This window comes from Suillus fuscotomentosus (genome assembly GCF_016647785.1).
Source record: "Suillus fuscotomentosus strain FC203 chromosome Unknown F5891scaffold_42, whole genome shotgun sequence".
Classification (NCBI taxonomy): Eukaryota; Fungi; Basidiomycota; class Agaricomycetes; order Boletales; family Suillaceae; genus Suillus; species Suillus fuscotomentosus.
Window position 1 is genome coordinate 320507 of NW_024539554.1, and position 26488 is coordinate 346994.

The 26488-nt window shown below is 48.4% G+C and overlaps 11 protein-coding genes across 11 annotated transcripts; 5 read left to right on the top strand and 6 right to left on the bottom strand.

Moving 5' to 3' along the window:
* Positions 1 to 7: 7 nt before the first annotated feature.
* Positions 8 to 3928, bottom strand: F5891DRAFT_1045748 (uncharacterized protein). Its single transcript, XM_041362261.1, has 19 exons — positions 3873 to 3928; positions 3723 to 3800; positions 3542 to 3611; positions 3420 to 3480; positions 3082 to 3367; positions 2753 to 2907; positions 2562 to 2703; positions 2182 to 2512; positions 1972 to 2136; positions 1810 to 1920; positions 1681 to 1756; positions 1534 to 1628; positions 1433 to 1479; positions 1118 to 1383; positions 1038 to 1064; positions 830 to 989; positions 656 to 777; positions 491 to 612; positions 8 to 435 (listed from the first exon to the last, which is right to left on the bottom strand). The coding sequence occupies exons 2-19, from the start codon at positions 3745 to 3747 to the stop codon at positions 90 to 92; spliced, it is 2607 nt and encodes an 868-aa protein (XP_041223620.1). The 5' UTR covers positions 3748 to 3800; positions 3873 to 3928; the 3' UTR covers positions 8 to 89.
* A 284-nt stretch (positions 3929 to 4212) lies between these two features.
* Positions 4213 to 5106, top strand: F5891DRAFT_982223 (uncharacterized protein; the record flags this gene model as incomplete). Its single annotated transcript, XM_041377203.1, has 1 exon — positions 4213 to 5106. The coding sequence occupies one exon, from the start codon at positions 4213 to 4215 to the stop codon at positions 5104 to 5106; it is 894 nt and encodes a 297-aa protein (XP_041223621.1).
* A 594-nt stretch (positions 5107 to 5700) lies between these two features.
* On the top strand, positions 5701 to 7215 carry F5891DRAFT_1045755 (uncharacterized protein). The gene is made up of 4 exons (XM_041362262.1): positions 5701 to 6133; positions 6187 to 6521; positions 6575 to 6799; positions 6857 to 7215. The coding sequence occupies exons 1-4, from the start codon at positions 5859 to 5861 to the stop codon at positions 7051 to 7053; spliced, it is 1032 nt and encodes a 343-aa protein (XP_041223622.1). The 5' UTR covers positions 5701 to 5858; the 3' UTR covers positions 7054 to 7215.
* Positions 7216 to 7402: 187 nt separating this feature from the next.
* F5891DRAFT_1045759 (uncharacterized protein) lies at positions 7403 to 10238 on the top strand. Its single transcript, XM_041362263.1, has 7 exons — positions 7403 to 7673; positions 7739 to 7766; positions 7861 to 8695; positions 8743 to 8964; positions 9013 to 9149; positions 9207 to 9809; positions 9863 to 10238. The coding sequence occupies exons 1-7, from the start codon at positions 7618 to 7620 to the stop codon at positions 10094 to 10096; spliced, it is 2115 nt and encodes a 704-aa protein (XP_041223623.1). The 5' UTR covers positions 7403 to 7617; the 3' UTR covers positions 10097 to 10238.
* A 1266-nt stretch (positions 10239 to 11504) lies between these two features.
* F5891DRAFT_1174392 (ribosomal protein L11) lies at positions 11505 to 12396 on the bottom strand (the record flags this gene model as incomplete). Its single annotated transcript, XM_041365666.1, has 4 exons — positions 11505 to 11978; positions 12029 to 12176; positions 12231 to 12326; positions 12352 to 12396. The coding sequence occupies 4 exons, from the start codon at positions 12394 to 12396 to the stop codon at positions 11740 to 11742; spliced, it is 528 nt and encodes a 175-aa protein (XP_041223624.1). The 3' UTR covers positions 11505 to 11739.
* A 1201-nt stretch (positions 12397 to 13597) lies between these two features.
* On the bottom strand, positions 13598 to 14319 carry F5891DRAFT_956308 (uncharacterized protein; the record flags this gene model as incomplete). Its single annotated transcript, XM_041375400.1, has 4 exons — positions 13598 to 13675; positions 13727 to 13888; positions 13946 to 14105; positions 14156 to 14319. The coding sequence occupies 4 exons, from the start codon at positions 14317 to 14319 to the stop codon at positions 13598 to 13600; spliced, it is 564 nt and encodes a 187-aa protein (XP_041223625.1).
* A 183-nt stretch (positions 14320 to 14502) lies between these two features.
* Positions 14503 to 19848, bottom strand: F5891DRAFT_501423 (uncharacterized protein). The gene is made up of 18 exons (XM_041372047.1): positions 18776 to 19848; positions 18498 to 18724; positions 18307 to 18451; positions 18125 to 18259; positions 18008 to 18074; positions 17637 to 17960; positions 17433 to 17590; positions 16825 to 17385; positions 16614 to 16773; positions 16448 to 16565; positions 16184 to 16398; positions 15917 to 16128; positions 15584 to 15864; positions 15459 to 15534; positions 15364 to 15409; positions 15168 to 15318; positions 14947 to 15107; positions 14503 to 14890 (listed from the first exon to the last, which is right to left on the bottom strand). Exons 1-18 carry the CDS (start codon positions 19796 to 19798, stop codon positions 14601 to 14603), a joined length of 4350 nt encoding a protein of 1449 aa, XP_041223626.1. The 5' UTR covers positions 19799 to 19848; the 3' UTR covers positions 14503 to 14600.
* A 9-nt stretch (positions 19849 to 19857) lies between these two features.
* On the bottom strand, positions 19858 to 21000 carry F5891DRAFT_1148887 (uncharacterized protein). The gene is made up of 5 exons (XM_041365080.1): positions 20855 to 21000; positions 20675 to 20777; positions 20550 to 20616; positions 20119 to 20498; positions 19858 to 20070 (listed from the first exon to the last, which is right to left on the bottom strand). Exons 1-5 carry the CDS (start codon positions 20949 to 20951, stop codon positions 19989 to 19991), a joined length of 729 nt encoding a protein of 242 aa, XP_041223627.1. The 5' UTR covers positions 20952 to 21000; the 3' UTR covers positions 19858 to 19988.
* Positions 21001 to 21105: 105 nt separating this feature from the next.
* Positions 21106 to 22096, bottom strand: F5891DRAFT_1045771 (nucleolar protein 12-domain-containing protein). Its single transcript, XM_041362264.1, has 4 exons — positions 21946 to 22096; positions 21787 to 21892; positions 21655 to 21727; positions 21106 to 21605 (listed from the first exon to the last, which is right to left on the bottom strand). The coding sequence occupies exons 1-4, from the start codon at positions 22053 to 22055 to the stop codon at positions 21205 to 21207; spliced, it is 690 nt and encodes a 229-aa protein (XP_041223628.1). The 5' UTR covers positions 22056 to 22096; the 3' UTR covers positions 21106 to 21204.
* A 481-nt stretch (positions 22097 to 22577) lies between these two features.
* Positions 22578 to 23754, top strand: F5891DRAFT_956398 (uncharacterized protein; the record flags this gene model as incomplete). The annotated part of the gene is made up of 3 exons (XM_041375404.1): positions 22578 to 22763; positions 22844 to 23056; positions 23116 to 23754. 3 exons carry the CDS (start codon positions 22578 to 22580, stop codon positions 23752 to 23754), a joined length of 1038 nt encoding a protein of 345 aa, XP_041223629.1.
* A 292-nt stretch (positions 23755 to 24046) lies between these two features.
* Positions 24047 to 26151, top strand: F5891DRAFT_501778 (glycoside hydrolase). The gene is made up of 6 exons (XM_041372048.1): positions 24047 to 24429; positions 24487 to 24589; positions 24643 to 24739; positions 24793 to 25239; positions 25290 to 25531; positions 25585 to 26151. The coding sequence occupies exons 1-6, from the start codon at positions 24338 to 24340 to the stop codon at positions 26026 to 26028; spliced, it is 1425 nt and encodes a 474-aa protein (XP_041223630.1). The 5' UTR covers positions 24047 to 24337; the 3' UTR covers positions 26029 to 26151.
* The last annotated feature ends 337 nt before the right edge of the window (positions 26152 to 26488 follow it).

Here is a 26488-nt window from a genome sequence, read left to right on the forward strand (position 1 = left end):
AACATGATGAAAATGAGATGATAGTCGTGCATTATTACTAGCTGACTAAGTCTTCCCCGAAATTACATAAATCGTGGTCACCACAGTGATTACTCGTCCTCCTCAACATCACCGAACTCAAACATCCCAGCACGATCGCGCTTCGCTTCAGCAACTGCAGTTTGCAGTTTACTCATGATGTGTGGGTATGCGCCAATATATTTGCATCCCTTGCGGTCAATTGATGCCAGACCCTCACGGAGTAGGTCAGCGTTAATGCAAGCTAAAGGATCTTGCGTAGCGACGGGGTCATTGGGATCAATGAGACGCAGATGAAGCGTAGCGCCTTCCTTGTAGTCGATGTTAGCGACAAGTTTGCGACCCTCGCACAATTGACGGAAGCGCTGAACAGCATCTGCGTGATACTCGCTTTCGGACGCTACGAGCCTGACAAAGCTATGCACAACACCATAAGTGTTATAAACCACAAAAATGCAAACTGTACCATTACCTTAGGCGGGCATCTTGCGCTTGACCAGGCAGGGAGCGGAATTTGGGATCGAGAGGACGGATATTTGAAAACGAGACAGTGTCTTGGTTTCCATAATCAATAAATGTTACTTCAACCTCCTTCTTGACTGAGGATGTACGGCGAATCCTGGCACGGTACCACGACCCAGTCCGAAAACTTAGCAGACACTAAATCTCCTGCCTTCGGCGTAAAATTTGATGGTGCTGGATGTGCGACACGATGATGTAGAGAAAAATCGCGCATCAGCTTTTCTAAGGTCGCGATCCCTGACGTATACCGTGAGAAATAGCTATTCGGGCAATTCTGTGAAAAGCTTACCCTCAGTGTTTAATATTTGCACTGAGAAACTGAAGCCGTTTTCTGCCCGGACATCACTGATAATAACATCCAGATATTCCGACTTTAAACGTCCAGGATCGTCTTCGACAGGCGGAGCCTGAGCAGCCTTCTCTGCCTCCTCATCATAGCTCTCCCACAACTTGGGAGATGATCAAACATCGAAAGGAAGTGCATCAATGTGGCTTACGTTTTTTTGTGCTTGCTTGGCTTCTGCCTAAAATGATGACATCAAAAAGTTTAATACTCAAGGATCCAAGCAGCGCTCACTTCGGCTGCGTACAACTGTGTGGACCAGGACAAGCCGTCGGCAGAGAAGGAGTGTACGGACGCAAGGCCCTCCTTAACTAGAGAAATTGCGACGTTTTCACTCTTCAGCCACAACGTTCCGATGAAACCGCCAGATTTGTCGACGGTGTCCACTTCAAATTCTACATCGCGTTGCATGTATCGGCGAGTTGCGAAGTCTGCAGCCTCCTGACCAAATGGCTCACTCCTCTCGGAAGGATTACGTGCTGTTCGGGGTGCTCGAATGCCTGGGAAATAATGAGGCATAGTCTGTAAACTGATTTTTGTCGGTCTTACCATTCAGGACCAAGGTGAGCGACTGGTTATCTCTTGGGAGGAAGAGCCTTGGGAAAAAAACATTTCAGAACTATTCGTCAGAACATAGTGCTAAACCATACTTAAACCGAGACCCAGAGGCAACATAATCGACGACAGCGGATATCTTCCCTTGCCTCTTGAAGCCATTAACGAAAGTGGTGGCACGTGCGCCAGACTAGAAAACAAGTCTGAACCTCCGAGGAGCGGATACTAAAAGATATACATACCTCTGAAATATTAACGGGGGGCTTTACAGCTGGCTGTTCTTTGCCAGAGTGGATACCACGGGTCTCAGCAACAGCGCTGAATTCAAGAGTTAGTAATATCTAACACAAATGAGGGTGTCGTTGTCTTACACTTGTTCTGCAGCCATCAATTTGTCATAGTCAGAGGAACGGTCCTCATCATCACGTCGATGGCGGACAACGGAGGCAAGGCCTTTTTCTACTAACTGCTCTGCCACGTTGCTGAATTGGAAATGTGGGTGAATACAAAACACTAATATGTATCTTGCTTACGAGATTTGGTTTCCGTAACGGACTGTTGCGCATTCGCGCTCTTCATATTCGCCGTCACGAGGACGAATGAAGTCAACCGTAACTTTGACGTGCTTGCCAATAAGTCTCTTCCGAAGGAATTCACGAGCTTCTTGTGCATAGTAAGCCTGCTTAGGGTCGGAGAGTCTGACAACTATCAGAAGACGTCGACGATTAAGACATACTGCTTACTTTGGTCCTTTTGTTGAGCTGAGCTGCAACCGACGCTCCTTCCCGCTCTCCTTATCAATGACAGATATTTGATCGCCACTCCATACTCGAATGACAGTTCCGTCAAAGATGCGAGCATTTCCATTAGTAGTACCATTTGACTGGGTAATCGATGCAGACGCGGTTGGCACATTGGCATACAGACATGCTCGCTTTTCTTTTGCAACTTTCTCACTCGCACGAAGGCGCTCCATACCTCCCCCTGCGGCCAGCATGCCGGCGTGCCAATCGACAACACGAGCGAGCCCAGCAGCGACAAGGTGTTCAGCCACATTGCCAGCGGGATGGAGGACTGCAGCAGATATTGCTAAATATACTCTCAGACACAGAAAACGACGTACCAGTACCAATAAATATCGATGCCGGCGGAGGTGGTGCACTATTAGCTCCGGCTTGGAATGGTGTTGCTGTCGAAGTTGGCAATGACAATATAATTACCCGTACAGATCGCTGGAGCAGCCTGGACTCCGTGAAGAATTTCGCCTACAGATCATAATCCAAACAAGTTATTTTGACATGCGGATTGACTTACTTCTTCTGCCCAAGGCTCTGAAGGTTCTCCTTGCCTTGGGGATGTCCTGGCACAACGAACACCAGCGAGCGCAATGTTGACTATTTGATGCTCGCCATCCGGCATGAAAAGTCGGACCCGGAGAGTAGAGCCGTCCCGCACTTGTTCCACCAGTGCTAAAAATATGAATTAAACCAAGTAATACAGTCATGAGAAGACGTCATACCGTCAATGGCCTTCCCCTTCCACTCCGAAACAAACGCTTGCGAATCCGTTGGCATTGTTTGGTGTACCACGCGGGCCTGCGAAAATGACAGAAGCGAGGGCAATTGTAAGGCAGTTAAGAATACGCACCTGGGGACCATGAGAATTCCATAGACCTTTTCCAGCCGCCTTCCCTTCAGCTTCGATGTCACGTTTTTGTATATCGTCCTCTGTGGGGTCCCGTTTCGATTCCTTGACTTTGGCCCAACCGTTCTTTAGCATCTCAGATGCAACATCCACACCCCCGATCTCAGCAGTGCCAATGTCACGCGTGACATCCTCATTGGAAGGAAAACTATGTGTGGAAGTAAATGAAATCTCTTTGCCTACCGCCAATGCACGAAGAAAATCACGAGACTCAAATGCCCATGGCTGGAAACAACTTCTATCAGTGCTGACGATAAACGCAGCAATTGTATCTCACCTCGTCCTCTCGAGTCAGGTTTCCCATTCTTGGAGCCACGACATCAGCAAGATGTAGGATTCTGCGGAGTGTAGCGGGTCAGACCGTGTCGCTTTCCCATTGGACTTCTTTGATTTGCATACCTCTCCTTAGGACTCTGTCCTTGTGGTCCTGTACGTCCACGCAAAACGAGGGTGTCGCCGGAGATGACGGCTAGGTTTCATGCCCTAGGATTAACAGAATGCGCAGAATGAAACATGTCTGTGCACACACATTTTACAATCTACACGCAGTAAGTCAAGGACAGAAAAATAAATAAAACACTCGGACTTACAGCTTTGAGAGACATTCTGCGAGTTTATCCAAGAAATACTTGAGCAAGAGGTAGATGCAAACGAATTACTGTAAGTTATTACAAATTTAAAGTGCTTCGGAGTTCACAAGGAGATCGATGTCAGATCTATGGGAACTTACTTCCTTTTTCTGAATTGACGTAAACACCACGATGCTGTATCATAATGGCCTCGAGGAGGTATGCAGTCAAAAAGCCGTACACTTACGCGCGCGCAGTTAATCGCCTACATCATGGACTTTGCCCGCATATACGAGGGAAGTAATACAGCGCTTAGAACGCTTGTGTTGCTATGCACATAACCAAACTAGCATGTCAATCAACACGTGCACACCACGGGTGGGGTCGTATTCCACCCTGGGCACCGCAACTGCGCACGGATGAACGCAGTATCGTTACAGATTCCAGAAACAACTATATTCCTTATAAGCTGTACCGATTTCTTATTGCGCCAACAAACCGATGTCCCCGTCTCGCTTTCACGAGCATCTCACCTCTGGCCTTGACAGCGATGTCAACTTGCCCACCTCTCCCCCGCTACCCAGCAAAGGAAAAACACCAGACTATAACAGAATTGACGTCATGGCACAGATACGTGCAGCAACAATGATCTCTACACCCCTCAAAGAATTATTAAAAGACCCTGCTGTTATCAACACGCTCCACAACGTTGATGGGAAGAAGAGTCATAGACAGTCATCTAGCTCACAACACCATGAACCCTTCTACTCTGCGTCTACATTGATGAACCTGGTGGTGGCAGAAGAAGAAAAGCAAGCACAGCACCTTAGATCGACCCTTCGGTCGACGGGGGACAGGCTCGATCAGGAAATGCGCAGGGCAAAGCAGGCTGAATCTCAAGCAGAATTCGCAGAACTCCGAGCGCGGGAGCTGGCTGTGCGCGTCAATGCCGCTGAAACAGGCAGGCGTTATGCAGAACTCGATGTTGAGCGGGCCAGCGAAGAGATGCGGCGACATCAAATGCGCATCGAAAGCCTCGAAAAACAGGTCACAAAACTTCAGGCTGACATCCGCGTCTTAGAGAGGCAAAGAAATGAAGCCGATGAAAGCGCATCACGAGCGCGGGATACTGCAAGAAAGTTTCAAACTGAACTTAGCAGGCAGCAAGCAAAGGAGAAAGTAATAGAAGAAAGTCCGATATATGGTCGGAAAAAGTGGTTCGTAACCGGGCATAACGAGGGTTGGGATGCTGGGTATGCGGAGGGTTATGACGACGGCAGGGAGGACGGGTTCGAAGAAGGTAGACAATATGGCATCCGCGAAGGCCGAGAGTCGGGATTCAAGCAGGGTCGCATAATGGGTCGGAAAGAGGGATTCGAAAATGGCCTAGAATAAGGTCTGCACGAAGAACGTCAGCTTGCGCTTTTTGACAATTTTTTTTACTGCAGAAGTCGATGAAAATGGTTATACAGTGAGTTCTGACCCGTCACATCAATACTTTGCGATTAAGCCAAGTATTTCTGCAAGGCACAAAAAGGCGCAAATATGAAACGAACGCATGCAGTCGCAGTCCTCCGAACATCACGAGCCTAACTCGGTCCAATATGGCTGAAACGTCCACTGTACCATGACACTGGATATGACCCGATGAAGATATAACAAAACATACCCGTTGCGTATCGCATCTTACGCTGGACTTTTTTATGACAAAGATAACGCACCTTCAGTTATCCTTTACGCCGTGACTGCCAGTGATGGTCATATTTTGTCCAGACACGAGCGCCGCGCAGGAAATCTTGGCTATTAGAATACTTTGAATCCGCTCAAGGGTTACTATGATTCATCCGGTAGATTCCAAGCGTTTTGATGAATTGTATGACAATAGTGTACCACATAGCTTGTAGTTTGTTTACGGGGACTTGCCGGTGGTCTGGAACAAGCATTCGTGCGTGGGAATAGACTACGATCTGCAGTACTGATTATACTCATTATTATGCATATATTATCAATCAACGGTTCAAATCAATCATGCTTTGATCGTTGCAATCAGATACATCAACTTGAACTCTTACAGACACTGGACAGTGCCCCCTGCACCAGTGCACCTACATATACAGGACCCGTTTCATTCAATTTTCTTCCTCATCATGAGCTTCGCGCAACCCCTTCCATCGCCTGGTCTGGCAAGTGGTCGTCGCAGGCCGAAGAACCTTCCGAGTTTACCTCTGTCTGCGTTCAGCCCACCGAGCACAGGGACTTCTGACATGTTCCCTTTGCCTCCAACTCCAAGTGCGCTCTTTCCAGGCGAAGTCATTGACGCTCATCTGCGGTCTGATGCACTCGAAAGGGCTGGTCTTGATCTGGCTGGCACTGAGGTCGCGGGTGCTGTTTTATTGTTAAACGATCCTTCGATGCCAGAAGGGTAAGCTTTTGACTTTGACAAAACTGTGCATTTTCTTATCTTGGTTACGAAAGACTGTTGCAATCTTCCCTCACGCAAAATGTTCGCATACTTTCGGTGGCAACTCCCTTCGAGCTTAGCGCCATCCCATCGGATTATCCAGATCACTCAGAGTCATCTGGAATTCCCCAGTCTTTCTACACCTCATACGCAGCTTCGCATGAGGCACCAGAAGCTAGATCTCAGGCTATCGAGACTTTGAGATGGGCATTCTCAAACAGCCGTCTCGTTGATATTGACGTTCAAAGTGACATCATGTCGAATGTCGCAAAGTATGAAGCGTTCGAAGACCTTCTCATGAAAGCCACCGCCGAACTTCCCGGAGACAGGAAGGTCTCCATAGTTCTTTGTGAGCATTATTTTAACCCTTAAGGTGAGTGTTTGGAACTGACCCAATTCCAGCCAATATATTACCGCCACCCCATGACCTAAGCCTGCCGATCGTCAAGCTCCTTGCTGATCCAAGTTATCGCAATTACCAAGCACACACTGCATCCTTGTCATTGTTTCCGAATCTCTATGTAAAGTTTACGCCTCCCATGTGGAATCAAACCATACCAGGTCCCGCAGATCCAACTTCAGAAATGGATCAACATCGTGAATGGAAACGAAAAATCAAGATGTTCAGTAAGTTTTTGCGCATATATTCTCATATATTGGTACAATGTGACGAACATCCGGCAGTTGGTCCAGTGCTAGAAGCGTATGGCTACGAGCGTATTATTTTTGGAACCTCGCCTTCCTTTGCTGCACCCTCGCTCCTGAACCCCGCGGACTGGTATGCACTTGTACGCGAGTCATTTGCAGAGCTCGCGGTGGACCAGGACGCAATCGATGCAATCTTTAGTTTAAATGCAAAGAGGATCTACGGAGGTCCATAATGCCCTTGAGGCTGCCAGCTCTGTACAAAAATTCCCCATTTTCTTGACTAGTTTTCGTAATCGAACGATATCGATATCGTGTATGCTTTGGTGCACTGGAATTTATGATATGAATCATGTAAAGTACATACATTGACCAACAAACAACGTGTTTACCTCGGACACTGACAGAGCTAATAACACGGGGATAAGCAGTCTTCACGTAAGTTGGTGCGTGAGGGTGGCTAGTAGTATCACATCCAAGTAATAATCAGGGGTGATTCCATGTTTGGGACACGTTACTGGTACCGAGTTTCCTTTCTTGTTGCTTCAACCTGTCCTGCGATTTCGTTTTGTAGGTCCATTCTATTTGGCGTGATCCAGTTTCGCTCACTTCCTGCTAAGAAGGGTATACACTAGATCACAATTGTATGAACCATTTCACAACTAAATTTGCTTATCTTCATCTGGGACCCACAGTAACCCACAGCAGCTAAACGGCGAGGTAGTTACCTCGTCGCACCAGTTGGCAGTCTCTCTACCTGGAACCATTTCCTTTCACCAGTAAAATTACTCATACAGCGAATGGGCAGCGAAAACGATGCACAAATAGGATACGGTAGACGCAGTGCGTCATTATCGTGAGTGCTCGAGTCTCTTCTGGTCAATATCAATTGCACACTTACCAATCACATGAGGCTATTAGGAGCAGCAGAGAGTCTTCCCCTGCTGCTGTAAGTATATAATTCTCTTCCTTACACGTGTTTTTTCTTTCTTTCACTCGTCATGGCCATGCAGTTGTCTCACATGTCCCATACAACCTGACAGAAACGACAGAAACGGTCTTTCACACCAAATTCTGACGATGGGGCCCTCGTGGTCCCTGCACAAGTCGAAAGTAATGCGGATGCATCTTCCAGAGATGGCACCCCAGCGCCATTGATTCGCCAGGCAGTTGGATTCTCATGGCAGCCGTCTGTGCTCCCCATTGCAACTGTCAACACCTACCAAGCTGTCCTCCCCTCAAATCCAAATGCAATACAATTTCTCCCAGGACAGGCGCTACCTAAGAAAAAGAAAAGGAGAGCCAAGCCGGAGTACTCCGCTCAGACGAGCCGGTTTAGACTCTCTCAGGTACCCGAGCCCACACCAGCACATACACCAGAACCCTTAACACAGCCCACACTATATACTGGTGGAGGTCCGTATTCCTCGATGTATCGTATCAGCAATGCTGCATCGCCTAGCGCTAGTATCACCATGTCTACCCCTTCAGTTGCCGATGGTGCGTTGCCTGGGGAAGCTCATTCCTCGGCTGTGTCTTCCACAATAGCGTCCGGTCCACGCAGTCCGTATCATGCAGTACCGGGGGCATACGATAACATAGGTTCAAGTCGTAGTCGCGCCCCGGGCCAAATTGGCGGACCTATCACTCCTGCCAAGAATAAACAGAATAAGAAATCAACTGGGCAACGCACTGCTCAGGGCCCTGGTTCTTTAGCTCAGTCATCAGCCTCTAGCCGCCAACTTCAACCGCCTCCTTCCAATATGCATTACCCACGCCCAGGAACACATTATCGTCGCGATTATGAAGCAAACCTAGATTCACGCTCACCCTCCACAAGTGCAGCATCTCCTCAAGAAACTGCGCGACCGACTTTTTGTAAGCTGGTATCCTTCGCAATGCTCCCCGATCTAACGTTTCCGCAGCTGCACAAGAACGATCTGTAGCACCTCCACCCTCTGGAGGACCAGTGCGGCCTCTTCGGATGTTGACGCTCCTCATCGAGGATGTCAGGAGTGGAGTCCCAGATCATCAGCTTGCAGAGATCAAAGTGGTTCTTCGGCCAGGGGAAGACCCAGACGGTGGTTTCTGGGCAAACGCAAAAGAGGTCTGTGAAACTTTGCAAGCTGGACCGTCACGGATAGATGGTATGTTACCCTTGACTAGTAATTCGTAGTTGTAATTTTGTTTCTCAGGTCCTGCGAGGGTGTACACCCTTCGTGGAAAATATCGCCAGTTCTTCATGCGTGTGGATGCTGATAACGTCCTCGAAGCAGAATCGTGCAATCTCGGTGTGAGCAAAGATCGCGCACTTGAAGTCGTCGTCGAAGCTGTACGTACAGTTTGACGCACTGATCTGCCAAATAGATGCGCTGATTTCATTTCCTAGCCTGTCCCAAAAGGTCAATTACCTCCACCTCCCCGGCTTCCTCTTGAACTGCCACAGATGTCTAGCTCTGACTCCGATAATGCCGTGTCACCTCCTCGACAGCAGATGTCGAGACAGGCAATGTATTCAGGCGTCACACGTGATACGCGCATCGATTTGTTGTCACAAAGTGATTACTGCCCCAAAAAGAGAAAACGGCCCTCTCAAAGCCATTCATTACCTCAAAATAAAGCACCACGAAGTTCAGTCCAGAAGACTCCTTCTCCTGGTTGCATGCCACATCGAGCGAGACAGTCGAGGCATGGAGACCAAGAAAGCTCTTCATCTGACGGAGACGGTGTACGAGAAATATCGCCCCCAATTCCTGGGCGCCATGCTGAGACAGTGGATGAGAGGGACGATGCGATTGCCAATTTCATTCGATCGGACATAGAGGGCGACAAGGAATGGCCTCGATGCATGTCGATCATCTCTCATGGAGGCCCAAAGCGCGTTTCTGACATCCTGTGGTCCTTGAATTACGTCGAAAACAGAGTTAAGGAACACGAAGATAGGAAAACACCATCACACTGGGATGGCGCACCGAACTCCAGGGTTGAGAGTGTGAGTCTTCAGTCCAGTGATCTAGTGTGGTCTTAATTCATTCTGTTACGTAGCGACATGTTTGGCGTGTTTTGAACCTCACTCCCGAATGGGGAGAGGAGTGTCGGACTATTCTCACTCTTGTCGGCCATTACGGCAAGTATGGGCGCAGGTATCAGGATCCGCATGTCATGAACGAGATTGACAGTACGGCCCCTCCTACAGAGAAAACTTGGAAACGGTTTATTAAACTACTGCACTCGGTTGATGCGCAGTATTTGTCCAGTCGATTAATGGAAAATATGTGAACTTAGGCTGTTCACCTCTTATATTTGCACTACGTCATCACTTCATGATAATTTCCCGCTCGTACTCTCAATGCGCGCCCGTACAAATACATTAAAATAATAATACATATATGTTTTCTTGCTATGGCAGAGCAATATTGACACCACGACGAAAGTTCAAATGGTAGATAGATCAACGAATCAAAATCTCTGTAGCTATATATTGTCCTTCCCGACTCAGCGAGGCCGAGCGAGCATCAAGGATGTTTTCGTGTACTACCTCCTGAATATGAACTTTGGATTGTCATAACTTTCAATCCAAGGATGTGCGAGCAAGCAAAGAACTCATCATCGAGACGGATCATTAAATACAAAAATGCGCAAGTCAGGGAAACAAACAATATAGATATAAACCAAGCTTGGCGAACTGTCTGCCCGACGAGGTCATTCGGTTCTCCGAAGTGAGTCAAGATACGTCTCGCTGGGGAAGACGGTGTTTCCTGACGATGACGGGGAGCGTTTTTGATGACATCAGTGGTGAGTGTCGTGAAGTGGTCTTTCCTGATAGCATCGCGGTGGCGTGAGTGTCATGGGTGTTGTCCTGAGTGTTTTGAAAATCGTGGGCTATGGTGAGCGTCGTTCGTGTGCTGTCTTGGGTGATCTTGCTTGATGGTTAGTATCGTGATACGTGCCATGAAGATGGTCGTGATAGCGTCGTATTATTCTCGTCGGGTCATCTTGGAAGGGACGGACTACTACGGATGGAGTTGGCCAAGTTCGTCTGAAGTGAGGCGTTCGTGACTCGAAGGCCGGCAGAGCCAGGAGAACTGTTAATAATAGTATATGTAAGTGCTGTCTGGAATTTATTGACGAGGAGAAGTGGTACTAGATTCTGCGGGAAAGGGGACCAATGATGTCGATAGTTGTTGGGATTGGGGTCGGACGTCAACGCGGTGGTCGTTCGTAGGTGGCATGAAATAGTTGTCCTGTAGTAATAATTAAAATGTTAGGCGATGGTCAATTTAGGTATGATGCTCCGTACCTCGTGGAAAGGCTGTTCGCCACCAGACGACTTGATATCTTTTGTGTCTGAATCGTGATCGGCGAATATGTTGTCGTCATCGCAGGCTACGAGGGTAGTGTGGGATGTAACCGAAAGACGGTTACAATTGACGGGAGTTGGCAAATCGTGATGTTGTCGGATGTGATTAATAGGTGCTTACAATTGGCGAAAATTGACAGATTGAGGCCCGAAGGTATACGGGTTGAACAATAGCAGTACGGGTGACGATGGATAAAACCCGAGCGCGACGCGTCAGTCACGTGTTTAAAAGTCAGCCTATTACATAGCTCTAACTGTTCTACAGAATCCTGTTCGACCAAGCTGAGAGCAGCCTGGTTTTTCAGTGTGCTTGCGGCATGCGATGCTCACGATTGTCACAGCCATACTCGATTATTCGTAACTTTGACTCACTTAGCATCTGAAATTTGTCTTTTTTGTCTCTGGCCATAGCCGCCTGTCGAACCCGGGCCAGGCAACCCTATTCTCCGATGCAATGCACATGTGAGTGTTTGGATGTATCAATGTATGCAGTAATGTCAAAAAAAAAACCATGGCGAGTGATATAAAAATACTCAAAACACTAGTTCCTGTGTTTGATCTTTTATTCATCCGGCACCTCGATATCCCCCGAGTTGATCCCATCGATGACATCGTGTGGGGGCTGGCCATCTACTGTGCAGCCAATACTCTGGGCCGTGCCGAGAATCTCCTTCGCACCGCCAGCCAAGTCCTTTGCTAGCGACTTGGACCTCATCGTTCGGGCAATTTCAAAGATCTCGTCAAGAGTGACATTGCCCGAGTGCTTAATGTTCTTCTCCTTCTTCCGGTCACGGGGAGGCTCTAGAATAAGCAATATTAGACAGGGATGAAATAGAGGCAAAACTGCGCACCTTTTAGTGCCCGGATGACGAGGGAGGAAGCGGAAGGAACGACGGAGACTGCTGCTTGCCGATTCTGGATGGTAAGCTGGACAGTCACACGTAGACCCTTCCATGCAGAGGTAGCTTTAGCGATATCTTCTCCAACCTTTTTGGGTGACTGTTTTATGCCTCAGCTTCCTGAATTATTTGCTACCAAACTCCAGACACACACCAGACCGAGAGGACCGATTTTCGGGGCAAGTGCTGAAGATGCACCAACTTCACCCCCTGTTGCCCGTAGGTAGATGATCTTGATTTCGTTGGGGTCCTAATATGATGGTCAAAAACTGCACAACAAGCACAAAATAGGAGAGCAGACGGACGAGCTTGGGGGCCATGACGAAGGTGAGGAGGCTGATAGCTGTTCCTTGGGGTAACCAAAGATTAAAGTTCAAGACTCGAAGCAACTGTACAGTACCTCTGCTTAGTCATCTACGTTCCCACGTCCCTCTATTGCTCGGGAACTGGTACCCTGTTATCATTCTGATCTTACTCGGTTCCCTCGAACAACCCTGAGCATACCAAGTCTGGACACCTAGGCACGGCATTCACAATGAGAAGACCCCCAGACTATGCTGTACTTCCTCGCTTCAGTTTAAATTGCAGCCATCTGGGACCGCGTCTCCGCTCGGTGGTCAGACCCACAGCACGCGTGCAACACCTGCCTGTGTATACTTTAGGAGATATAACTCAAGTACTGACTCAATCTATTCCTAGTGTACGTACTAGTATTGGGAGGAACATATCTTATGAAACCTTTTCAAGGTTAGCATCGTGACTGTATCGTATATTATTCGGCAGGGGCCTTCAAATTTAAAGCTTTGATACGACTCGGACGTCCCATGCCATTTTAGCTGTATCAAGAGAGTACAAATAAGCTCCTCTACTAATGTGTCATGTAGCTCTCTTGCCAGACACTATTGCGGCCAATCCGATATGGGGTCTTGGAAGGTGAGGGTGATTCAGGAATGATCTTCTTACAATCTATTTAGGTGCCCAGGACGTTTCGTTATTGCGATGGTGCATCTCCTTGCAGCAACGAAGGCAAAGGAGGGAATGGGAAAGGCAATCTACTTGGGCGATCAATCTTGGATGAGATTTCAGATTTTATGTGACCTGATTGTCCTATGCCAGTTGTTGGACTCCTAGTGATCGATGAGCTGGACTCAAAAAGAGCCACACATTTGTTTTCTCAGTTCCCCGTAAACCTGTTTGGTCTTGCTTTGACATGAGTCTGGGCCTTGCAAACCCAAATTCGGTGGACATAAAACATGCCAGGAATAAACGAGTCGGGGGCTGGCGCCGGCTCCGTTATGATAGTAGTAATTTTCCCATTGCAGCACAGTCCCTTTCAAGTTTCTGTATGAAGTAAGTGCATGTGAACCAGCCTGAGATGCCACCAGGGACTACAGTGCTGATGCTACTATCTTCAACGCACAGCGAGAGCGTTGACAGCTTGATAAACGTAGCTGAATAATGACCGCCGATTCATGGTGAAACAAAAAGACCAAGGTGACGGATTTGTAGGATCGCACTACCCTAGACTTTAATATCATTTGAGTTGCCCGTGTAACCCATCATAGCACCCTGCTCGGCTAGTCTACGCTCCCTGAAGACCTGTGTGACAACAGATCAGTAAACGGTCGCAGATAGTATGGGAGGACTTACCCTGCGATAACGAACACGCTCAAAAGTAACCAAGGCTACGATAATGATGGTAATACCCGTGATACTCCCAAACACCCCAAGTCCCACCGGTAACACCTGTAATGACCTCCCAGGCATAGAGAACGCAGCTTGAACGATCGGGGTTGCAGACATAGAAGCGCTCTAGAAATGAATTCCGTAAATCTTGATGAGATGGCTGGCAGGAGACAGTTGACTCACGGTTGAAGTAGACGCAACACTGCCTGAAGTGACTGAATTGAAAACCATGCTAGATACAACATTCGCGCCCGTCGACATGGTGCAATTCTGGACCTCCTGGATTTTATTGCCAACGGGGGTGAATGTGAGGACGCAGACCTCATTCATCGGACCATTTGCACTGTGAGAATTAGCCTCCCGACCACTGGAAGAAGACTAGCTTTGGCTCACGTTTGGATGGACATCGTTGTGGTGACTGCAGGGGGTATGGCAAGGCCAGAGGAAGTTGCTACTTGGCGACGAACGATGGCGCCGGTTTCACCAGATGGAAGTGCATTGGCAAAGCCTAGCGAAAACAACGCGAGGTAGGAACAGAATGCAAGCTTGGAGAACATTATTGTTAAAGAAATTGATGATTTATATAAACGAGTGAAGAGGCCTGCTCTTAGTTCCTCAGCGAATCCAGCAAGAAGGGAGTTGAAGGTGAAATGAATAGTACGAGATGATGCCACCAGGGCGTTGAAGACAAGGATAATGGAGGGTGTCCTTGCAATTGCCACCTTCTATCAGTCAGACTAAATAGGAAACTCTCCGGTCCCGGATCATAAGCTGCAGCGCCCGTTCTCATTGACAACAGGCAATATCATGATATCTATATCCGCACAGGTATTTACACTCAACGTTGCATTCCACCCTCCACAGCCTTGTACGCTTTTCCCTCGCGATATCTTTTCTTCTCCAGATGCAGGTTCATCAAAACGCCAATCACCTGTGAGATAAATTGGGTGGCCCATTGCTCGAAAGCAAGTGAAACAAAAATATTGGTGAGCGCAAATACCCCTAGCCATGCTCTGCCAGAGATCGGGAGGGGCATCAATTCAAGAATCAACCTAAGGGGCTTCGGAGGTTGTAACAGCACCAACAAATTCAGGAGCGATAAACCAGTGACTGATGCCATCAGCCAACCTACATAATAGCATCAAATTAGAACTGCACAGTGATTGTTACGGCGAAGTACGGACCGTTTGTCCACATCGACTTGCGGTAAGGAGGGCCAATGCTAAACACGGCCGCAACAAGAATATACTGGAAACAAGATACTAAAAACAATGTCGAGTTCTCAAAGTTTGTGGCCTTGAGATGAGCACCATTGCCATAAGGATCTGCATCTGGTGTGTGGTACCTTGTTGCGGACAAGCTCAGGTCAGTCGCCTTCGGCGGTGCTATGAAAAACCTTTCTTACCAATCCTGACGCTTGACCCAGAAGAACGTCCAGATTTGAACACCGCTAGTGATTATTATCTGCCCAAACAGACTGGCGAGGACCTTCTTTGATACCAGGCTAGCGGTGGGGCGCTTGGGATATATTCGCGGATACGGGAGAGTCCGTCCCACTAAATCCAATTAGGACTGCTTCAAATAAAATCCACCGAACTCACTGGAAACGGCGATGGGAATGATAATGAAGAGATCAATGTACAGGAACTAAAGAAACGTGTTCAGCGGGGGCAAAATTGGTTTGTCGGGAAAGTACCTGGAAATCTCCTAGGGAGGATGCGAAAGAGTATAGCAGAGTGACCGTCGTGAACTGGATCATAGAGTACAACGCCCTTGCAATATGTCAGTAGGTTCGCAGGAGTAGAGAAACAACCCTATTACATGTATTTGAAACACGAAAAGCTGGTGACCAATGCGGCCCTTCCTTCCTTGATGACCTCGATGACACAACTGATATCGGGTGTCCTGCTGGTGAAGGGGGCTGCAACAGACGCCTCCGCTTCAGACAGTGAAATACCAACGTCTGCGGCCTTGAGTGCTGCACAATCATTCGCGCCGTCTCCACACATTAGCACGGTATAACCCAGGGTCTGCAGCCTTTCGACAACCTCGTTCTTTTCATCGGGCGACATTCGAGCAAAGATCTGGGTTTTGACAAGCATCTGAGGACAAACATCAGCCTGCATAACGTGATGCTCGGCCAAATGGCCTCACCCGCTGCACAGTTTCAAGAGGACCGTGGTTGATCATCCATCTGAATACATCACCTGTCACGACCAATGCACAATCCTGATACTCGACTTCATGTTCTGCTACGGTAAGGTGTGGAGGTGGAGGTAAAGGTTTGAGACTGTAGTCGTCCAGTTTCCAAGAGGGATCATCCATGGAGGACCACTCCAGTTTCGACATGGGTGTATTAGCATTTCCTGAAGTTGAAAAGGTCTCGCAATGAGTACAAAACTGACAACATTGATTGCTCACCGCGGATGAATGCAGGAGCGAAGACATGTGCAGCTTGGCTTACCAAACTGCACTCTCGTGCGACGCTGACAGCAGTCAGCGGGTTGTCTCCAGTAATCATCCTGCATGCCAGATGAGCTGCCCGGAGGGTTTGGATGGCAGGAGTTGTCCCCGGCTTCAACTTATTCTCAAAGATGATCAGTCCGAGGAAACGAAGATTCGATTCCGCTTGCTCCCTATAAAGACCTTGAGTAACCATGAAGCCAATGAAAATTTGCACCTGACCTTTTCATCTTTTGAGCCTTCAGCCATGATAAACTTTCAATACTTTTGCCCGCCATTGCAATGACACGATACCCACGCCTTGTATAGTAGGACAGCAGGTCGTCATAATCCTGTGGAACTGCAGAATAATCAGTGAACAGAATCTCGGGAAAAATTAGAAGCTAACAAGAGTCTTTCTCGCAGATTTCCAACATCACCTCTGGAGCCCCTTTAACGTAGATCTCCATACCAGTGCTCTTGAGCCGTTTAACCACGACACTCATCCGCCGTAGACTTGAGACGAACTCAAAGGTGCGGATCACGCCAAGTTCAAGGAAATGAGCATGCTGAAATGTAACAGTCAGAAATGCTGTGCACTGCTTCATGTCAGGGCGCACCTTCGCCCCTGTCTTGAGAGCATCTTCCAGGCGGAATTGGGCACTCCCAGGCGGTCGCACAACAGTCTGGACAAGCGCAGCTGGTCGCTCGCTGCCACTTCTTCCTTTGATAATGCCGGTCCCCGCGATCAGTCCCTCTTCAAGAGTCCACTTGGTAAACTCAAACATCTTGACGTCCAGTGGATCGCCAATAATTTCACCGTCTACTATCTTCAAGGAATGGCACGTCGCGAGTGCGTGAAGGAAGCTCGTGCGGTCGTGGATGGAGGGTAGATCGTGGACGTTGTCTATAAGCTCACCAAAACGGTGTACATTGCGGTCGAGGGAGCGCACGCCGAGAATGTCTAACCCATCTTCTGTGAGTGTGCCTGTCTTGTCAAAGCAGCATACGTTGACTTTTCCTCCAACGTTGACACGAGTGGGCGAAATGCAGAAGATTCCAAGTTTGCGGAGACGTCCAATGGCAAAATTTGTGCCAATCGAGAGGGTCGCCGGAAGAGCGGGTGGAACCACAATCGTTATCAAGTCGAGAGCACGAACTAGGATGACAGGCCATTTGATCTGCATTCAAGTGAATAGGATTTGCATGAGCACACCACAAAACGTACCCCAAGTCGGATAAACTGCACAGCGCTGACACAAAAACCAAGGGTGGCAATACATGCCAGAACACCAATGAAACGAATTGAATCACGGTAAAACTTGAATCCAATTGGTTTTGGGAACAACATGGACCTGACTAGTGCACCCTTGGTCGTGTTGAACCCTGCTATTCATGAATGCATTATCTCTGCAGAATACAGAAGACCTACCTGTTCTGACAACCAACCCAAGGGCAGGTTGTCCTGTGGTCCCATCACTTGCCAGAGCACCACGGATACGAACCACTCTGGTCCCTGCATGAATAAAGCTCTTGGCAAGCTCACCCTGGGCGTCCTTGAGGTCTCGCCAACGAGCGACATCATCGTCCTTCGCTGGATTCTTTGAAACAGGTACACTCTCGCCAGTCAGCATGCTTTCGTTCACAATCGCGTCGCCAGAAAGAAGAAGTATGTCTGCAGGGAACAGAGATACACGTAGTTCAGATAGATTTACTATATCTCCTGGCACGAGCTCAGTGGAGTCACGCTCAACCCCTGCATGATCATAAGCTGGAGTAAAGGACGACGAGAACACTGCATACAGCCACCGTCTGTATAAACCATAACGTCACAGGAAAAGCGGGACATCTCCCGCATGCGCTTGATGGTCTGAGAGAGTGAGGATCTTTCGTGACATGCTCAGGGGTCTGTTTTCTCACCTTCTTGGTATCAATCAGGGTTGTCACAACACTCAATGCAGAGATTAGTGCAATACAGAACGCATAGTAATAGTAATCGTCCAATGACCAAAGGATGATGCTGGCCACTTGAAACACGTAAAATGGGTGGATGATCTACCAAAAGGTTGGGTGAAACCATGGTCCATGAACATTGGACTTACCTCATCAACCAGGAGTGATATCGTCGATTTGCCTTCGATGTCGACAATGTTCGGTCCAAATAAGATCAACCGTTGATGCCTAACAAACTGCGAAAGCCCGTTCTGGATGGACTGCAGACCCGTCCACGTTGGATCACGCCAGTCCCTGCTTGATGCTCAGTAAAAACCAAAGTGCAACGTAATCAATCCACCTTATCATGCCGAATAATCCAGTCCGAATGTCAAGTGCAAAACGTGAATATCTATAGTCGACGATATGAAGGTCATCGAGAATCTCTTGTCTCTCGCCGGTATCACCGCGTGATAGCGGCTGTGGTCGTCCATCCGCTTCTGCAGGAGAGACAGGGAAGACCGTTGAGTGAGCATATGGATATGCTAGACGCTTGACAGGGAACAATGTGATGTCTCTGTGTGCAGACTGATGGCAGATGACTCAAAGGTGGTACTACGAGTTTATGGCGTTGCGTACCTCGACGACAACATAACCATGCCTAATATCTCTGAAAGCCTTCTCTTCGACAACGCATCGTAGCCATACGCGAGGGAACCAATGACCCAAGAGACCCACGAGACCCAAGGTTGCAGCACAACACACTCGCCAGAGCCACTGCCGCCAAATGATGACTTCATAGCCCACAAACCGAAAGGTGTTGTCCTCTTCTGGTACATATATGGTTTGTCTGCTTGGTGGTCCAGGGGGTGGAGGGTTTAACGGCTCTCGAGGCATGTCTATGTCTATGCGCACCTCATCGCCGAAAATGGCATCAGCGGCAAAGAGAGGGAGATGTGAACCTGCACTTGGAGATGGAGGGTATGAACCATAGTCTATTTCGCTGTGGAAAGGGTTTAAGGGATGCGAGCCGTCGGACTCTGTCTCGTTATCTTCCTCTCCGGACGAGTATCCCCATCGCTCATTCACTTCGTCTGCAAGAGCGAATTCTGACCCTGCGTCTGAGGACCTTCGTCGTGATTTCCGAGTCGAAGATGCAGATGAACGTCGTGAAAACTCGGGAGCCCTGCTCTCACCTGCACCAGTACGGCTGAACAAGTTGGCAATGTTTTCGAATACAGAGGACCGGTTGAAGGTGGGTGATATAGATCTTCTGCGTCTACGCCCTCTGTGGTTTGTGTCTTCATCATCTCCTCCCGCTTCTTCTTCGCTACCAGACCTCGCCTCCTCCGTCGCCTGCGAAACTTCACCATCTGTGCTCATTCTCCGACTAGTACGTCCAACCGACTCCTCACTCTTCATCCGGCCCCTGGACCACTCCCTGCTTCGTCGTCTACCTGCCAATCCATGCTCTGCATAGGACATCCTCGATATGCTAGTAGGTATAGATTCTTGTCCTGGCCCGTCAAACATGGCGCCTTGTCCACTGTCCCCGCTATATGAGGAATGGCGCCGTGCATTGGCAGCAGCAGCCTTAATGTCGATGGCTGACGCGCCCTCCGTATAGTCGTATGGCTCACTGGGACCGGCTAAAGCCACCATCACAGCAAAAAGTACTTCTCGAGACAAGTTTGCTCTGACCTCGTTCGGTTTGCGTTCTGGGAAGCGGCGTCAGCCCGGCAAGTGCCGCAACTCCTGACACGACAGCGTGAATATTGCTGGACAAAACTAAACGAAGAGTACGTATGCAGGCGATATATACAAGTCCAGCAGACAAATTATTTAGGCTGAGTTAGCCTATGTAATGCCATATCAACCAGAAACAGAAAAACGTGAACACTCCCCCGCCAAAGAAGATATACATATCCTGCGTACTACAAAACTTCAGTACCTCGATCTAGAGTTAAGAACGTTCTACTCACCTTCTTCTCTCGATCCACCCTATAACGTCTCGACTGAGACCCATTGTATTTGCTGCATCCAAGAGTCGTCTCTGCGTCCCCTTAAGAACATTCCGTTGATCCACCAGATTGTCCAGCACTTCCCGCCCTTGCGCAAGGAACTCATCCAACCTTGTCTCCGTATTCTGGATAAACGAGTGCTCGTGTAATGCGTGACTTTCACGAAGTGTTGAGCCCGATATTGGTGTTTGCGTCCGGAAAGGTGACTCGGAGTGTTGTGACGGGGACACTCCACCATTCAAGGCAGTAGCAGTTGGCGTGAACCGTCGTCTTGTGTCAGATGAAGGAGATAGCATGTTTGAAGTACCACCTAGAAGTTCGCTTCGCTGTGCCGCAGCTTTCTGCACTTGCATGTGAGACCTACATTCTGAATGCAAGATAATTGGACATGCCTCGGTTTTGATTAATTCAAACTGACTCTTCAGTTCTGCATAGTCGGAGCGGAACTTCTGCACACGCCTGCAAAGACAATAGAGATATGTTGATTCATTAAAAGCCTTGAATGCGTGTCACACACATTTGCCCTTTCTCCTGCTTCGCCTTTATTATTTCCCTCTTGGCCATCGAATCATAATCCTCAATGGTTCTGTGCATCGCAGCGAGTGAGGCGGATATCTGTCCTAACAAGGTGGGTCCGTGAGTTCTTGCCTATTACCGAAGCCCCTCCTCTCGAAAGTTAGCAGGGAACTCAACAGACCTAGGAGGGATGCTGAATTATCTCCATTCCGTAGCCGCTCGAGATCGGCAGTGAGCGAGTTTGTTTGCCGGACGCCGTGCGTGTAGAGGGAATTCATAGTGCAGCCAGCTGCTCCTCTAGAGCCCTCGAATAGGTGTAGTTTATGGCGAGCTTTGTGAGTGTTTGAACGTGTCGGTCACTTCGATACGTCCGGCCGGGACAGCCGAAATATACCGGAGGTTTCGGCATTCAAAGTAGCAACTCCCCGAACATAGTATATCAGACATATCAACATTAATATTGCATGTCGAAATATACTACAAAAAGCGTAGAACGGAAAATTACACGATTGAGAAGAGAATAACCTGAAATCATCTGCGTTTTCCCTTCCTTAAAGATTTTCCTCCGGCCCGTTCTGCCTTCTCTGTGCGTCGCGCCTGCTGCTTGGAGCGTTCCGCCAAACGTGCCGCCTTCGTCTGATATCTGACACTCTTCGTCTTCTCATTTTTCTTTGCCTTGCGCTTTGGCTTCAAAGGATCATTCTGAGCTCTCTCTTTCCCTTTTGGTTTCACGGACGAGGGAAGAGGGACGTCCGACCGATCAGCGGGTGCGGAGCCAGTCATGGATGGGCCATGTAAGAAGGCGGCGGGATCGAAATCTTCGACCACTGTCACGGTAGCAAGTTGTTCTTCGCCTTCATACTCTCCGTTTACCTCTCTGTCTCTTTCATTCCCCGAGGAACCGAGTCCCTCGTTCTCATCATCTGAATCATCTGTCAAATATTAATGATCCACAGCACAACGCACACGGTGATTAATCACCTATTGTAGCACCGTATGCCTTCTCAACCTCCGCTGCGTTCTGTGCAGCTCGCTCTGCTAGGGCGCGTCGATGCTAGTTAAAACGATTAAACTTCTGGAAATGGCAAAATAACCAACTGGACACAGACACACCTCACGTCGCGTGTCTAGTCTTTCCTGCTTTTCCCTGAGCTTCGCCTTCTTTATAGCCTCCTCTTTCTTTGCCACCTTCCGCTTGTGAAATCCAGTGAGAAACTCTCTAACGAGGACCATGTGTGAAGCCCTGCATTCGCGGATCTGTAGCATGCGTACCTGCGAGCATCATCATCGAATACAATTTCCTTGATCTGATTTCGTTTATCGCGTTTTTTCGCTGCAACCGCTCTATGCGACTGTGTTAGAATGGCGATATTGGAGTTCATGGAAGATGAAAGGATAGTTGCCGGCGGTCCGGGAAATGAACGGGATATGTTTACATAATCCGGAGGAGGAGGAATACAGTACTTGGCATTTATTGACAAGCTGTTGGCATCGTATTCTTCTTTCGTCTGGAAATGGGATTATAAGATGTAGCTGCTCTCAGGCGCACATTTTTTTCGCTCCTTTCTCCCCCACCCATCTAGAGCACTGACCTTTCACTTTCCTCATCATCCTTTCTGTCGCCGAGCCTGATCTTAATGCCTGCTCTCGCTTTCGCAGACACTTCACAGCCAGTTGACCCCGGTCAGGGTTCAGGACACGCGACAAATCGTGATACTATCAATTATTATATGCGCTCGCCCGCTCCAAGAGGACAGAGATCACCCAATGACCTCCACGCTCTTTACGATAACAGCACAAACTTCATCCCCCCATACTCCCAGCCTGCATACTTTGAGCGTGTTTATCCGCTCGCTGGCCAGCAGATATCAGCACAAGCTCAGAATACACTCCCACCACCCTCAATGTTCAGTTACTTTGCAATACCCCCTCAGGGCCATGCTGGGTCGTGGCAAACACATTTATCAATGTCAATGGTCCAGCATAATTCTTATCCGCCCCCATCTTTCCCGCCCGCTCAACTCGCTCATAAAGTGTGGATACTGGACTGTAAATCTTGTGGCACATTTCTCACCAATCGCGGTATGAAGGTGAGTTAATTTTAGACCTTAATTTTTTGATTCTTTTGTCATGTGAGAGACAGTTGATAACCCAACAATCTGTTTTCCAGGCTGTTTTGCTGCTCAGACCTAACGTCTCTCTTTTTTCCACCGATGCACTCCCAATAAATTGTTCCGCATACACGTCAAATCCGGACGCTCTTCGCCCACCGCCCTGCCGTCCATCAACTAATGCATCTCCCCCTCGGACGTGTGAATGCCTGACTCAGACTCTCTGCTGTCATACTTGCGGTACAGCCGTCGGCTATATGATCGTGATTCCAGTAAGAGTCCTGGTGTGAGAACTGTGTGAAGCTCTGATTGTGTTGACATGTTTTATCAGTGTTCTCGATGTACGTCGTCAATCACGGCGACTAATCGCGCGACCAATGGTCATCGCTTCGTCTTCCATTCTAGTGAAATACTCGCATCGGAACGATATCATATCCCTGACGAACCAGGGGTTATTCCATTAGAATTCACAGCACCTATTTCCCCTCCTCCTTTGACGTCCGCTTATTCTGCGCTATCTTCTGTTGATGGTCCCGCTGGCTATCGGCGTATTTTACATCCATTCCCTTCCCAGCCTTCCCCTACCTTGTCCCATTCATCTTCCGAATCTATTCCCACACCTATCTCAGAGCACGGGGACCTGGGCTCCACACCACACCCATCCTCACCCGATCCATACTTATTCGCAGCGTCAGCTTCTCCTCGGCGTTCCCCACGTCCTCTACCTCGGTCCCCATCCCCTCATACATCGACATCGCGGCCGATGCGGTCTTCGTCACAACCAGGTAATCAGGAGTCTGCGCCCGAGTCAAGTGGAATGCCTGTTGAATCGCCTGTTCGTCGGCTGAAGGCGGGAGATGTGCTCTATTGGCACCACCTGGCAAAGAATGGTGAGATCCCAGGGGTGCAAGAGGATCCGCGCGCTAGGGTGCCGAAGAAGATTAATGGACCTAAATTCTCGGGCCGCTGAGAATATTTAGGTTGTCTGGACGACATGCTTCGTCTTCAGGAACACAAGTTGTCCGAGCACTTTCGATTCACGACTCATCATGACCCTGTTGTTTACATCCATAAAGACAGACTTATAATGGTATCTATTTCCTGATCGATATGTTCATTATTCATTGTGCAATTTCACTGTCTCTAACAGAATACCACGATACCCTCATCTTGTCCCCAATGTATTTGTCACTCGCGGACTCACGCAAATAGGTCAATCACATTGTTACATACTATCTAAACCTGATCCACTTGTTCTCTTGATACCTCACTCAGAAGGATTGTTCTGTTGAGATATAGATCAGAAACAAATGAGAGTGATCGTCAGTCGACAAGTACACTGAACCGCTGCTTCTGCAGTCACGAGTCCACTTAGCCAAGCTTACGCTGAGGTTCGATCACGCTATCAATGGAATACGGATAAACCTCGGAGCATGGATAGTCGCTTTCTCGTGGACTCTTCTAGCGGTCCGCTAACTCAACCTTGGCTCCACTGCTGCAGTACTTAAGGTTATACCAATCAAGATCATGCAGCGCTGCACATCTCCTTCGCTATGTCTTATCTGAAAGTTTCTGGAACAAAGGTCGTCGATGGGGGTGGCAAAGAGGTCGTCCTCAGGGGAGCAGGTCTCGGAGGGTGGATGAAGTGGGTTGTTATGCTTTCTGAACACATTCACGGATCTTGATCTTTCTCCTCTGATAGCATGGAGAACTTCATTTCTGGGTACCCAGGCTGCGAATTCCAGATCCGCGCTGCTCTTGCTGAGGTCGTAGGACCTATCAAATCAGAATTTTTCTTCGACAAGGTAGGTTGATCTTTATCTGCAGCGTTGTTCCTGCTTCTGATGGGCAAACCAAGGTTCTGGAGTACTTTTTCCAAGAGGAAGACGCCAAGTTTTTCAGGAGTCTTGGACTCAACTGCATTCGGCTACCTTTCAACTACAGGCACTTCGAAGGTACATACGTGCCTTGAGTTTTCGTAATCTGTCGGACTTACGGTGTCGATCAGATGACTTGAATCCCCGCGTCCTGAAAGAAGGGGGTTTCAAGCACCTTGACCGTGTGATTGACCTCTGTGCTCAACATGGCATTTATACTATCCTCGATCTGCACGCTGCTGCAGGCGGTCAAAACACCGACTGGCATTGTGATGCTGGCACGCACATCGCAAATTTCTGGTTACACAAAGACTTCCAAGACCGTACAATCTGGCTCTGGAAAGAACTTGCTAAGCACTATGCTGACAACAAGTGGATTGCCGGCTATAATCCGCTTAACGAACCCACTGATTCCACGCATACTGCTGTAATAAAGTTTTACGACCAAGTTTACGACGCCATACGCTCGATTGACACAGAGCATGTCATTTTCTTCGACGGAAACACATTTGCAAGTGACTTCTCACATTTTGGTGATATGCACAAGAAGTGGCAGAATACCGCGTACTCGATCCATGGTATGCTCTTGAATCACTGGTCCCATGATTTCATCTTACAGAGACGGCAGACTACAGTGTATACGGATTCCCTGCTAGTCCAGAGGACTATATCAGCTCCGACGAACAACGGCAGAGAATGAAGAAAAGCTACGAGAGGAAGAGGGAATGGATGGACCAGCACGGACTTTGTGTCTGGAACGGCGAATGGGGCCCAGTCTATGCTAGGAAGCAATACGATGGCCTTGCTACAGACGCCATCAATGAACGACGGTACAAGGTTCTCAAAGACCAGTTGGCAATCTACAATCAGGTACATCTGTACTGAAAGTGACCGTTTCTTACTCCTTACTAACACAATATCAGGATCGTTTGAGCTGGTCGATCTGGTTATACAAGGATATCGGATTCCAGGGCATGGTCTACGTTTCGCAAGAAACATCGTACATGGCCCTACTGAAGGACTTCCTGGCGAAGAAACATCGTCTTGCTGTGGACGCTTGGGGTGCTGATACCACTCAAGTCCAGCACATATATCAACCTCTTATCGATCATATCACAAAAGAGATCCCGCAGGAGAACCAAGACCTATATCCGTTTCCAGTCTGGAAACTCTCTCATCGTGTTGGTCGCCTGTCCCGCAGTATACTGGTAACCGAGTATCTTGTCAAGGAATGGGCAGAACACTTCCGTGGAAAAAGCGAGGATGAGCTCGATGAAATTGCGAAGAGCTTCAAGTTTGAGAACTGTCTCCGTCGTGATGGACTAAACAAGATCTTGATGGACAATGCAGCAGTAGTTGAATTTTAATTGTAGAAACAAAAGCCCTTGCTTGGTTTGTATTTTATCGTTTATCGCTCCTAAGACTGCGAGTATGAAGCTAGCTAGCTCATGTGATGAAGCAATATTAAAGTCAAGCCATGCGTCAACCAATCTAGTCCCAATACAGTGTGAGCCCTACGTTTATCAGAAGTTCGCCACCGCCACAGGGCAACCGACGAAGGGTCGACTGGTGTCCATGTGAACTTGGTACTTAGTACACAACATCAATTACACTTGAACACGGACCACTGTCATGAACATGGCATCGTGAGCATCGGAGCATGCTCCATTTAACACGGTAAACGATATAAGTTGCATGACTGTGGCCTGATAATCGAATTGCACGTCGAAGCAATCAAAAATGAAAGATTCGCCAGTTTAACGACAAGAGAGATTATCATACCCGCAGCGCCTCTCGAGTAGGGAATCCTGCAATGTAAGCTACAAC

Bases quoted from the DNA above. Each gene is read 5' to 3' on its own strand.
- F5891DRAFT_1045755 (XM_041362262.1), top strand. From the start codon at position 5,859: ATGAGCTTCGCGCAACCCCTTCCATCGCCTGGTCTGGCAAGTGGTCGT. The intron at 6,522-6,574 runs GTGAGCATTATT...ACCCAATTCCAG, and splicing joins GAAGGTCTCCATAGTTCTTT to CCAATATATTACCGCCACCC. The intron at 6,800-6,856 runs GTAAGTTTTTGC...AACATCCGGCAG, and splicing joins ACGAAAAATCAAGATGTTCA to TTGGTCCAGTGCTAGAAGCG.
- F5891DRAFT_1045748 (XM_041362261.1), bottom strand. From the start codon at position 3,747: ATGTCTCTCAAAGCTGTAAGTCCGA. The intron at 1,384-1,432 runs GTAAGACCGACA...ATTATTTCCCAG, and splicing joins GCTCACCTTGGTCCTGAATG to GCATTCGAGCACCCCGAACA. The intron at 990-1,037 runs GTAAGCCACATT...TCATCTCCCAAG, and splicing joins CCAAGCAAGCACAAAAAAAC to TTGTGGGAGAGCTATGATGA.
- F5891DRAFT_1045771 (XM_041362264.1), bottom strand. From the start codon at position 22,055: ATGAACTCCAATATCGCCATTCTAACACAGTCGCATAGAGCGGTTGCA. The intron at 21,893-21,945 runs GTACGCATGCTA...GGTCCTCGTTAG, and splicing joins TTCGATGATGATGCTCGCAG to AGAGTTTCTCACTGGATTTC. The intron at 21,728-21,786 runs GTGTGTCTGTGT...CGTTTTAACTAG, and splicing joins GACTAGACACGCGACGTGAG to CATCGACGCGCCCTAGCAGA.
- F5891DRAFT_501778 (XM_041372048.1), top strand. From the start codon at position 24,338: ATGTCTTATCTGAAAGTTTCTGGAACAAAGGTCGTCGATGGGGGTGGC. The intron at 24,740-24,792 runs GTACATACGTGC...GGTGTCGATCAG, and splicing joins CAACTACAGGCACTTCGAAG to ATGACTTGAATCCCCGCGTC. The intron at 25,532-25,584 runs GTACATCTGTAC...ACACAATATCAG, and splicing joins AGTTGGCAATCTACAATCAG to GATCGTTTGAGCTGGTCGAT.
- F5891DRAFT_501423 (XM_041372047.1), bottom strand. From the start codon at position 19,798: ATGGTGGCTTTAGCCGGTCCCAGTGAGCCATACGACTATACGGAGGGC. The intron at 18,725-18,775 runs GTACGCAACGCC...ATCTGCCATCAG, and splicing joins ATGGTTATGTTGTCGTCGAG to TCTGCACACAGAGACATCAC. The intron at 17,386-17,432 runs GTACGTTTTGTG...ACTTGAATGCAG, and splicing joins TGCAGTTTATCCGACTTGGG to ATCAAATGGCCTGTCATCCT.
- F5891DRAFT_1045759 (XM_041362263.1), top strand. From the start codon at position 7,618: ATGGGCAGCGAAAACGATGCACAAATAGGATACGGTAGACGCAGTGCG. The intron at 9,150-9,206 runs GTACGTACAGTT...TTCATTTCCTAG, and splicing joins TTGAAGTCGTCGTCGAAGCT to CCTGTCCCAAAAGGTCAATT. The intron at 9,810-9,862 runs GTGAGTCTTCAG...TCTGTTACGTAG, and splicing joins CGAACTCCAGGGTTGAGAGT to CGACATGTTTGGCGTGTTTT.
- F5891DRAFT_1148887 (XM_041365080.1), bottom strand. From the start codon at position 20,951: ATGAATTCCCTCTACACGCACGGCGTCCGGCAAACAAACTCGCTCACT. The intron at 20,617-20,674 runs GTGTGTGACACG...TTGTCTTTGCAG, and splicing joins AAGCAGGAGAAAGGGCAAAT to GCGTGTGCAGAAGTTCCGCT. The intron at 20,071-20,118 runs GTGAGTAGAACG...GAAGTTTTGTAG, and splicing joins GGGTGGATCGAGAGAAGAAG to TACGCAGGATATGTATATCT.